We start from the raw sequence: 11,324 nt of genomic DNA, 5'->3' as shown, positions 1-11,324 counted from the left end.
TCATATTGGAGCTACATTTGGAAATGTTATTAGCCTAAAATCGATCATTTCCAGGAGTCTGAGATTTCTTGAGGGGAAAATAGCCTTTGTCATTCAAAATGCATGATTTTTTGTTGAAATTTCGAATCATCTCTCGGCATTGCGAGTTTATTTTTGATATTTGTTCGACGGTGTATTCTGGTGACTTAATTTTTTTCGGCACTGTATCTGAAATTTTCTTAACGTTTTGCAGACATATCATAACTCTGAGGGCAATTAATTTTTTCAGCGGCGCCGAGTTATTATTTTTATTATTGAACTTACCCTTAAGATTGGATAGGCCCCGATTAGTTATGATCAATGAAATCCTTTCACTGCTTCACTCTTTTTTCATGCTCATAGACTCGATAAATAAATGAGTAAATAAATAATTTTATATAAAGTAGATCTAGGATTTGTCAAGATTTTCAGTTTTTTAGAACTGGCAATGCGTTGGCGCATGTGGCTCCGACGCCATCTTTATGAAAACTATTGTCTCTTTCTGGAAGCAGAAACTACTAGAAGTAGTCAGAATTTTCAAAGAATTTGATTTTTTTTGCATTTTCTTAAAGTATAATATCTTAAAAATATTGTATGAAGGGCTGAAGTGAATCCGAAAAATACTTCAAGGATTTTTTTATACATTTAATTGTTGGATTTTTTAAATTAAATCTGAAAAATACTTTCTGAGGCCACCATATTGTGAATTTTGAAACAAAGCTTCGACCAGGTACAAGATTATCTATTAATAAAACTAATTTCTCTTGTCCGATTGATTTTAGATTAATCGTTAAGGTCTTCTGATGATCACCGCTAGGGACCTATGTTCTATTTGTGAAAAATAATAATTATTTCAATATAAATATTAATTTTTAATTTAATTAAAAAAATAAATACTTGGGACTAATAATTAAATAAGAAATACAACATTCGCATCAACATAATTTCTTTTAGAATATGGCCCTGCACTCGTGAAACTCTCGCCGACTACTCCACCACCACCACCAATACTCCCACCATGCAACCAACGACGAAATTCTTCAGTCGTCAAATCGGCAAACTGATTAACGCCCATTCCAAAAGTTACCTCACCTCTCTTATAACGCTCGTTGTGTGCGTAAATCATGTGTATGTTATTACAGAATATTAGGCGTCGACGCGCATCCTCGACCGTTGAACCATATTGCTTTTGGAATTGATTCTGTGGAAATAGAAAAATAATTACAATTTTCCCGTAATAAACACTTTCCCCTTCTAATTCCTACTTTGTACAAATGCCAACTCTCATCACTGCAATCATCCATCACACCATAGGCGCTGCTGCAAACAACTGCTGCCATTGAGAGTGTGAGCAGCAGTGATACCTTGAAGTGTGATGACTTTAGAAAGGTGTCCATTCTCTTCTTGAACTTGAGGGCTTTGCAGCAAGTTATGAAATACTTGAATATTTAGCAGCTGCGTCCAGATTTATACTACACCTTAAGCTTTGTTTAATGAACCTAAGCTGTGCTATTTTGTGCGGGTGTGTGCATGTGGGGTCCATGCACGCGCTTCAGATAAGCGTTTGAGGCAATCAATGTTTTGTTAATTTGTTTTCATTGGCCTTTTAATAGGCAGCTTGATAATGAGTTCCAATGGATGGTAGTGAACAAAGCTGTGTACACAATTTATTCCTCATTAGCGTTTAATTATTATTCTGGCATCCGCTATAATCAAACGCTAATAAATTTGTCAAATAAAAAAATGGAGCAAAGGTAAGGGAACAGAAAATAAGAGCACAAGAATACATATAGGAGTTCTACACAGAGTACGTGGGTAAGCACTCGAAATTTTAGTCTCGATAGAGATGTATAAACGGTTATCTGGCGGAACTCTGCTGATAGCAAATTTCTTAAATGCAAAAATCGCCGGTTGGGAGGGTACACGACTACTGACTATATGACTAGAAAAACATGCCTCGGCGGGAAATTCAAAGTTCATAATCTCGATTGCGAAGTTTGGAGAGTCTGGCTTGCACACCTAAATTCTACATATACTCACTAGTATTTATATAAACAAGTCGAGTTTGGATGAGCAGGCGGAGAAGGTACATATACATACATATGTTCCATTAGTTGTGAGTTACAGAGTGTTAACAGGAAGTCAACAAAGAGAAAATTCGGTATATGTTACAGTTTCTCTTTGATAAAGGTAAAATACACTCCAGGCCGGCCGAAGTTGTGAATGGTGCTGATACTGTAACACCTAATTAGGGGCAATTTTACTTTCGTCAATTCCATTCGGGCAATTTGATGTTAAAGAAAACGCCGATAATGTCGATAAAATCACAGAAATAATCGAAGTCTATCGTCATGTTAGTAGTCGTAGCATCGCTCAGGAGCTAAAGACCGACCATTAAATAGTTTTAAGCCATTTGCGCGAAAATTTTACGCCAAAATAATGGACTTTTTTTTCCTCAAATTCATATGTATATGGGTTTGTCATCGAAGTATCCAAGCAAATTTGTTTCAAACTGAGAGGCGGTTTTGACCTGCGCCAGCATAAGCCTCAAGTGACACCTTTCAGCTTCTGACAGCAAAAAACAGAACTGAACGGATTCCCGGCACTTGCGAGATCGAAGGCAAAGAAACCGCAAACAGATGTTAAGAGGAGGAACTTTACAGGATCAGAGTTATTATGTGACTTTAGCTGGTCATATTCCATATTAGAATTACTGAGTGGGTCAACTCAAGTGTGTAAGTACTGAAAATTAATAAGTGTCCACAGAAAGTAAAAGGCATTTTCCAGCCGGTCATATTCTAATGCCGGTTGGGTCGGATGAGATGCCCAAGCATATTTACAGAATATTTGGTGTTGGTCATTGAGAGACCGAGATTCCTATTGAGTCTTACCGGCATGCGTAGAGAATTCGTCTACCAAAACTTTTTAGCATTCATGAGAGATGCTGAAGGTCTCTTAGGCTTAAGCGGCTAATAACTATCTATCTATTTTTCTAATGAGCAGGAATTAAGACAAGAAGCCTCTTATTTATTTTCAATAAAACACGTCTGCTTCGAATTTCATGTTGTGTTTTGAACGAGCTGCGTGAAATTTTTATTCAATGAAGAGAAGAAAGTTCGAAGACAGGGCTTTAGTCTGCAAGCGATGTAATTGTCTGAGATATTCTTTAGTACAGTTCAGAGACGCATTAGTACTTTGATACTGAATTTGAGAACCACTTTTTGATATTGAATTTGAGAGCCCTCAAAAAGGAACTAACAAAGGAGGACTTCAAATAATGAGGGATGGAAAGGTTCTACAAAAATTCTGGAAATATACAGAACAGGTGCACATTTAGAATATTTAATAAACTCATCGCTAGTTTCAGTAGAAATATTTGAAACTTATGATTTCAATTGATTTCAGTTCGCGCCAGCGAGAAAAACCGCTGTGAAAAGTGTTCATCGCGCACTGAGACTTAGGGTGTTCAGCGATGAGCCCATTTTTGGCTTAATGGCTACGTCAAAAAGCAAAATTCCCATATTTGGGCTAAAGAGCAACCCGAAGCCATTCAAGAGCAGCCATTATGTCGATTGAAAACAATTGTTTGGTGCGGCCTATGGACTGAAGGAATCATCGGCCGATATTTCTTCAGAGACGAGGAGGATGCCAATGTAACAGTGAATGGGGAACGCTATAGCGCCATGATAAACGACTTTTTTATACTGGAAATTAAAATCGGTGATCTTCACAACATTTGGCACCAACAAGACGGCGCTACTTGCCATACAGCCTGTGAAACAATGGTTTTATTGCGTCGTCGTTTCGGTGCGCATTTTATCTCCCGTTTTGGATCAGTGGCTTGTGCACAAAGATCGTGTGAAATCACACCTTTGAACCTTTATGTGAAGTATAAATGCATTGTGGATAAATCAGCTTCGATAGAGGCATTGGAGGCTAACATTACTAAAGTTATACACGAGACACAGACCGAAGCCCTCAAGCGAGTCATTCAACTTAGTGTTTAGGGATGGCCGAGCTTCGGCGGAGTTGCGGCCAACATTTGAAAAAATAAATGCCATGAATGGTTCTACATAAAAATAATAAAGATTGCCCACTCCATTTCAATTTTCGTTGTTTTATTTGAATTCAAAGTCCGATACCTCTAAATTGATCACTCTATATAATAATAGATATCCATGTTATGTTAGAAATTTTTTTAACTAAATACCACTAAAGCGCAACATGCTTACCTGAAAGGAAAGTCCACCGAATCAGCCTTATACGGGGTCGTAGAGAATGTGGAAAAATCTCTATGAGGTAAACAATTCACTTTGGCGGTCTTCATAGTTGTAGAGTAGAGTGCTTTTAGTAACATCAGAACGGAATCAATTGTTACTGCGTTAGATAGACTGATGATCTCGTCCCTGCTTGGCTGCAGGGAAGTTAATGCAGTGACAAGAGGGGCTAAAGTCACAAGATTCGTTAACAGGGGGATGCCGCATGGTGGTGTCCTTTCGTCCCTACTTTGGCTAGTTACTATTGACGAAGTTCTGATAATGTTAAATAAGGGTGGGGTTAAGATAGTAGCATACGTCGATGACTTGGTCCTGAGAGTATCGGGACCGTTTCCCTCAGTCATGGCTGAGATTTTGGAATGGTCACGGGCTGTACTCAGTCGCTGGGCTACCACTTGCGGCTCCCGAGTCTGGAGCTGGTGCTATTTACAAGAAAATATAAACCTCCACCCTTTCGACTTCCCAAATTGAACAACCACATTCTCCCGCTCTTATCGGAATTTAGGTATCTTGGAGTGATACTTGACCCCAAACTCCATTGGAAGCTACACATTGAAAATCGGGTAAAGAAGAGTATAGCCCTCTACTCCTGCAAATCTATGTTCGGTCGGACTGTGGATGTACAACGCAGTGGTTTTGCCAATTTTAACGTATAGATGCCTGGTTTGGTGGGAAGCTTTTCGGAAGGGTTATAATAACTGTTGGCAAAATTTTTGCAATTCTATTACTTTATTAACAAATCAAACTTTATTTAAATGATGTGTACAAAGAGAATTAAAAATTTGGTAGCTCTTTCTGCCTTGGTTACTGTTCACGTACTGTGCTTTTTCCTCCACGCCTTTCGATTTTCTTTCTTTCTCCCGTTTTCTTCTTTTTTTTCATCGACCAATCACCGATCGACACGTATTCAATGTTGCTTTTGAGCCACAGTGGGATCTATCCTGACCGTGCTGCCAGACTGTTCGTAACACTCCCCCTGGTATATCCTGCCGATTGGGATGTACCGAGCTTTTCAGATCTAGAACGGCTATTTTAGCAGCAGGTCTTTCATAGATTCCACAGATTGTCTGGAGAGTAGCGCTTCGAACCCTTCCGTCGGCACTCGTTCGCACGCCAATTACCTTACCCTTGGGCCAAGAGTTCCTTGGGTTGTTTGGATCAACTATGTATGCAATATCTCCGACTTTTATTGTTTTTACGTCTTCGAACCATTTAGTTCTCCTAGTGATGGTGGGCAAATATTCGGTGAGCCAACGTCGCCAGAACGCGTCCGCAAGGTTTTGTGATGTTCGCCAGTTACGACGCATTAGGACGTCCTCAGTAACTGGTTCTGCAATCGGCTTAACACCATTGGAGCTGCCTAATAGGAAGTGGTTGGGTGTTAGTGCCTCTTCTTCTTCGTGGTCAATAGGAATATAAGTCAACGGTCGCGAGTTAACTGTCATCTCCACCTCCATTAAAGCAGCACGAAGAATCTCGTCATTTGGACAGTTAGATGTCAATATATGTTGTAGGACGTCCTTGACTGAGCGAACTAGCCGCTCCCATGCTCCGCCCATGTGTGGAGACGCGGGTGGTATGAAATGCCAGTTGGTTGCGGCCGAAGTGAAGGTTCTCGTCAATCGATTTTGGTCTACGATCGTAAACGCAGATTTCAGTTCCCTCTCAGCGCCTTTGAAATTTGTACCGTTGTCACTCCATATCTCCAATGGGCTCCCTCTACGCGCCATAAAATTACGTACGGCCAAAATGCAGGAGTCTGTAGAAAGCGAATATGCCACTTCGAGATGCACCGCTCTGGTTGTCAGACAGGTGAATAATACCCCATATCTCTTTTCGGTGCTCCTTTTAACCGTGACCAGAAGTGGGCCAAAGTAGTCAACCCCTACATAGGAAAATGGACGACAAAATTGTGCGATGCGGGCTGTAGGTAAGCAAGCCATTCTAGGTGGACGTGGTTGAGCGCTTCTGTTTTTGCATACCTGACAGCTGCGTCGAATTCGATTAACTGCGATGCGAAGTTTTAAAATCCAAAAGTGTTGCCGAATTTCGTTGACCACTGTCTCCGAGTTCACATGATGATATTTGACATGAAAGTGATTTCTAATTAAGTTCGTAATGTGATGTTTGTTAGGCAGCAAAACTTGGTCCGTGCGCCCTATTATTTTAACTCGGCCATCTATTCGCAAAACACCATCGGCATCCAGATAGGGTGATAATTTGAATATTTTGCTAGATTTGTCAACGGCCTTCCCAACCGATAAAGATGTTATCGAATCATTGAAAATGTCTTGCTGGGCTTTCCTCCAAAGAAAGTTTTCTGCCTTACGAAAATCGTCGGTAGTGACAACGCCACGTAAGACTTGATTGTCTCGCACTACGCTTAACCAAATACGAGCGCAGTACAAGGTCGTGGCGGTGGTTCGAAGGAAACGGTCCCATGTAGAAAATCTCTCAGGTTTGGGCACCATAAGAAGTTGTTCTGAAACTATACAATGAGCTCCAATAAACTGAGGACGGAGTTCTTCTGTTGAAATACTTTGTGGTCCGTTAGACACGGGCCATTCGTCACACGGAAGATATAAAAAGGATGGCCCACTAAACCATCGGCTATCGTTAGAAAAATCTGGATCACCGTTCCATTTGGTGGCTTCGTCAGCAACGTTTGCTGCAGTCGGAACCCAGCGCCACTCACTGACGTCGGTAAGTTCTAGAATTTCACTAACTCGGAAAGCCACAAACTGTTTGTAGCGGCGATGATCAGCATACAGCCAGGCTAATACCGTTCGTGAATCTGACCAGTATACGGAGCTATCAAGGTGGATAGAATGCGACTCGATGATATGCTTAGCAAGGCGAGCTCCCAACAGTGCTGCCTTTAATTCCAGGCGAGGTATGGATAATAATTTAAGCGGAGCCACTCTGGTTTTACTGGCGATCATCATACAGTCGATTGAATTACCATGTGAGTATCGTAGGTAGCATACAGCTGCATAGCTACTTTCGCTTGCATCTACAAAGGTATGTAGCTCTATTTTAGGTGTATCGTCAAATGTGATTCGCGCATAAGAACGTGGAATCCTTAGATTTTCTATTTTTGGAATAAGCTTAATCCACCGCAGCCATTTCGCAAATTGGTCATCTGGAATTGGGTCGTCCCAGTCGCATCCAGCTCGCCATATTTCTTGCAAGATAACTTTGGCGTATACAACGTAGAAACCTATCAGCCCAATTGGGTCGTATATAGTCATAACCGAGCTCAAAACTTCGCGCTTGGTAGGTCGCCGCTGAGAAAGTAACAGATCAGAATTCTTATATTTGGATGATACACGAAAGGCGAAGTGGTCACTAGAGGTAACCCACCACATGCCTAGTACCTTCTCAGTTGGCTGCTCGTTCTCAAAATCAAGGCATAGTGCATCAGTGGGGCTGCCATTTAGGGCGGCTAGCACACGACTTGAATTCGATAAAAAATTTCTTATGTGAAAACCTCCCATCGCATGTACGTGACGCACATCTCTCGCTAACTTAATAGCTTCTTCTTCAGTATCCACGCTAACTAACATATCGTCTACGTAGTGGTTTTCTATTATGCACTGCGAAGCACCAGGGAACTCTTCACGAAATTCTTCTGCATTTTTGTTCTTGACATATTGAGCGCAGCTGGGCGAACATGTGGCCCCAAAGGTCATAACAGTCATCACGAATGTAGTTGGCTCGTTGGCATTCTGTTCATACCAAAGAAAACGCATGAAATTTTGATCTTGTTCCCGGACTTGAACTTGGTGAAACATCTCAGCAATATCGGCCGACATGGCAATTCGCTTTTGTCGAAATTTAAACAACACCGACAACAATGGGGTCGTTAGGTCTGGGCCTTTGAGCAACATGGTATTCAAGGATATACCATCAACCTTCGCGGCTGCGTCCCAGACTAAGCGCACCTTGCCTGGTTTGTTGGGGTTAATTACTGCAAAAACCGGTAGATACCAGTATCTTTCAACGGCGCTGTCGACTGGTGTCATACGTCTAGCGTACCCCTTTTGAATATAATCATCAATTTTTTGCTGAAGCACTTCAGCCAAGTTAGGGTCGCGTTGCATCTTCTTCAGCAAACACTTCGCTCGAAATAAGGCCATTGGTAGGCTATTGGGTAGCTGCATTTTAGGGTGCTTCCACAATAAGCTGGTTCGATATCGATTGCCAACTCGCACAGTGTGTTGTTGTAGCTGCACCATAGCAAATTCGTCCTCTTTAGACATTAACGCAGAAGATTTGGCTGACACGCCTAAATTATCGAGGCAAATGTACGATTTAGTAATTTTAACGAGTTCAGCCTGTGCGGAGCAGTCGCAAATGTGAAAGACAGGGTGCGCCGCATCATGGTTTGTACTTGATGCTTGTCCTTTCAATGTCCATCCGAGTTTGGACTTCTCTGCTATTGGCTCATTTTCACGGCCATATAAAGATTTGATTGGAGAACCAAGCGCAGCGTTGTTTAAACCAATCAATAGTTGTGGTACCGCGTTTGAATAGGACTCCAGAGGCAACCTTTTCAAATATTGAAATTTGGACTGCAGTTTAGCAGCGTTAATCGATTGAAGAGGCAGGTCAAGCTTTTTGACTGTGTGAACGCCTTTAAGCCCGAATTTCTTATTACCGTTTTTAGCTGATATGGCTAAGTCGACAACCACAGACTCGTCCTCATACCGATGTGTATCACCAGTCCAGCGCAGGCACAGTGGTTGTGGTGTGCCCTTTATATTTAGCTTATTCAGCAGCTCTTCGTCGATAAGGGTGAGCGACGAACCATCGTCTATGAAAGCGTATGTTGATACACTCCGTTCGCCTGAGTGTAGAACTACGGGAAGGACACGGAAAATGGTACTGCCTTGGCCCACATTGTGCATGTTAACGTTGACCGCCCGCATTGTAGTTACGCCCTTGCCATTGTTTGGAGCGTCTTTAGCAGCTAACTCTGCGTTGTGCAACAGAGGATGGTGATTACGAGTGCAACTATTAACATTGCAAGGTGCAGTCGATTTACAACCGGCTGTAGGATGGCCCTTCAAGCATCGGTGACAAAGTTTCAACTTGCGAACAATTCCCCATTTTTGACTACGTGTCAATCCCTTAAAATAGACACATTTAGAGACATCACTGCAATTTTCTTCACAAACGATACATCTTACCGCATTAAAATGATAATTAATTGCGCCCCGTTTGCGCACCTTTGTTGACTCCTTTGGCACGATAACAGAGTTGGCGCCTTGTGCTAGTAGAAAAAGCCAATCACTGAAATGTTGTAAATTACAGATCGGTAAACTTTGCTTATGCATTCCCCAATAAGCTGGTAGTAGCCCAGGCAATTTCGAAACCAGCTTCTGTTCGAGATCGGGATTATTCAAATGGCTGGTCAGGCCTGACGCAGACATTGTTGCGCAGATGTTCTGCACTTCTACGGCGAAGTCGACGATCGATTCCAGCTGACTCTCTGACGGTGATGGAAGCTCATAAATTTGTCGCTGTAGAACGCTGATAATTAATTCTGGTCGTCCAAATCGCATTTGAAGGGTAGCAATAATTTGAGGCACGCAAGAGGAATGCAACAATAAATTTTTAACTGCATTCCGTGCTGGCCCTTCCAATGCCTGTCGCAGTCTTATAAGATTCTCATCGTCCGAGAATCCACAAACCTCAGTCGATTGGTTATATGCGGCATAAAATAACGGCCACTCAGTTGGCTTGCCATCATATTTCGGCAACTCTTTAGCAAGGCTGTTACGAGAAGCAATCTGGTCTCTACTCAAGCGTCGAGAAGTCGAGGCACCGAAAGATAAACTATTAACGTGTCCAGCTGTTGGCAAAGTAGTTTGTGCCGGTTGCGGTTGTGGCGGAGAATATCCTCGATTGAGTGTCGAATACGTGCGTACTTGCTGTTCGAGTGACTGTATTCTGTCTAATAGGCCTTGAAGAACAGATGCTGTTAGACCCCCTCCTGGCTGCGGGGCATTTGATCCACTTATCAAATTGACATCGTGCGGGGCAGAGCCGGTATTGGTGAAATTATTGGCACCGGAAGCAGCTATGTTGAAAGGTGTAATAAAATTTGCAGGTGGCTGTATAATTTGCGTTGAATGTGGATCTGAATCATGCGCGGAAGTTGAAAACCTAGGTACAGTGCATTGTCCATCATCTAGGTCATCGTTAAAGCCCATCGCATCTATGCGATCCAAAAAACTATGCTCCTCTCTTAACAAAGCCTCCCTCTGACGTAAAATTTCGCTTCGCTCCTGTATAAACTCAGCTCGACGGCGAAGCCCTTGCGAGCCAACAGAGTTAATGGAGTGAGCGGGGCTAATCGGCGGGTTTCTCTGGAGCAGTAGTCGACCGGATGGCATGGTGTGCGCTGTATTAGGCGCGGAGGGAGTTCCATATAGAATACCAGCATTCAGGTTTTCGCGGTGCGCCATCGAGGCTTGTTGTGGGGCAGCTGCACTGTTAGCGGCACACGTTTCCAGTATCAGCAAATTGTTGCCCGGAGCGATCGAATTGGATGCAACGGGATAACTCATTGCCGCGGTGTGATTGGCTGCGGCACTGGAACTAGGTGCAACGGCGAGATTAGCCGGCGCAGCGGTCACATCGGCTATGTTCGAAGACAATGTAGTAGCCTGCGACATCGGAATTTTTTACACGTACGTTGTGGGCAGAACAAATTTTTAACTTGTTGGCAAAATTTTTGCAATTCTATTACTTTATTAACAAATCAAACTTTATTTAAATGATGTGTACAAAGAGAATTAAAAATTTGGTAGCTCTTTCTGCCTTGGTTACTGTTCACGTACTGTGCTTTTTCCTCCACGCCTTTCGATTTTCTTTCTTTCTCCCGTTTTCTTCTTTTTTTTCATCGACCAATCACCGATCGACACGTATTCAATGTTGCTTTTGAGCCACAGTGGGATCTATCCTGACCGTGCTGCTAGACTGTTCGTAACAATAACACTAAATTGCGGAGGGTGCAAAGGA

At 42.4% G+C, this 11,324-nt stretch overlaps 2 protein-coding genes across 2 annotated transcripts; both read right to left on the bottom strand.

Annotated features, from left to right (window-relative positions):
- Positions 1-928: 928 nt before the first annotated feature.
- Positions 929-1,432, bottom strand: LOC129244265 (protein CTLA-2-beta). Its single transcript, XM_054881882.1, has 2 exons — positions 1,284-1,432; positions 929-1,219 (listed from the first exon to the last, which is right to left on the bottom strand). Exons 1-2 carry the CDS (start codon positions 1,413-1,415, stop codon positions 929-931), a joined length of 423 nt encoding a protein of 140 aa, XP_054737857.1. The 5' UTR covers positions 1,416-1,432.
- Positions 1,433-5,173: 3,741 nt separating this feature from the next.
- On the bottom strand, positions 5,174-10,978 carry LOC129244264 (uncharacterized). The gene has a single exon (XM_054881880.1). It carries the CDS (start codon positions 10,976-10,978, stop codon positions 5,174-5,176), a length of 5,805 nt encoding a protein of 1,934 aa, XP_054737855.1.
- Positions 10,979-11,324: the final 346 nt, after the last annotated feature.

The sequence above is a fragment of the Anastrepha obliqua genome, chromosome 4, assembly GCF_027943255.1.
Source record: "Anastrepha obliqua isolate idAnaObli1 chromosome 4, idAnaObli1_1.0, whole genome shotgun sequence".
In the NCBI taxonomy this organism is placed as follows: Eukaryota; Metazoa; Arthropoda; class Insecta; order Diptera; family Tephritidae; genus Anastrepha; species Anastrepha obliqua.
This window is presented reverse-complemented; position numbering and strand designations above follow the sequence as displayed.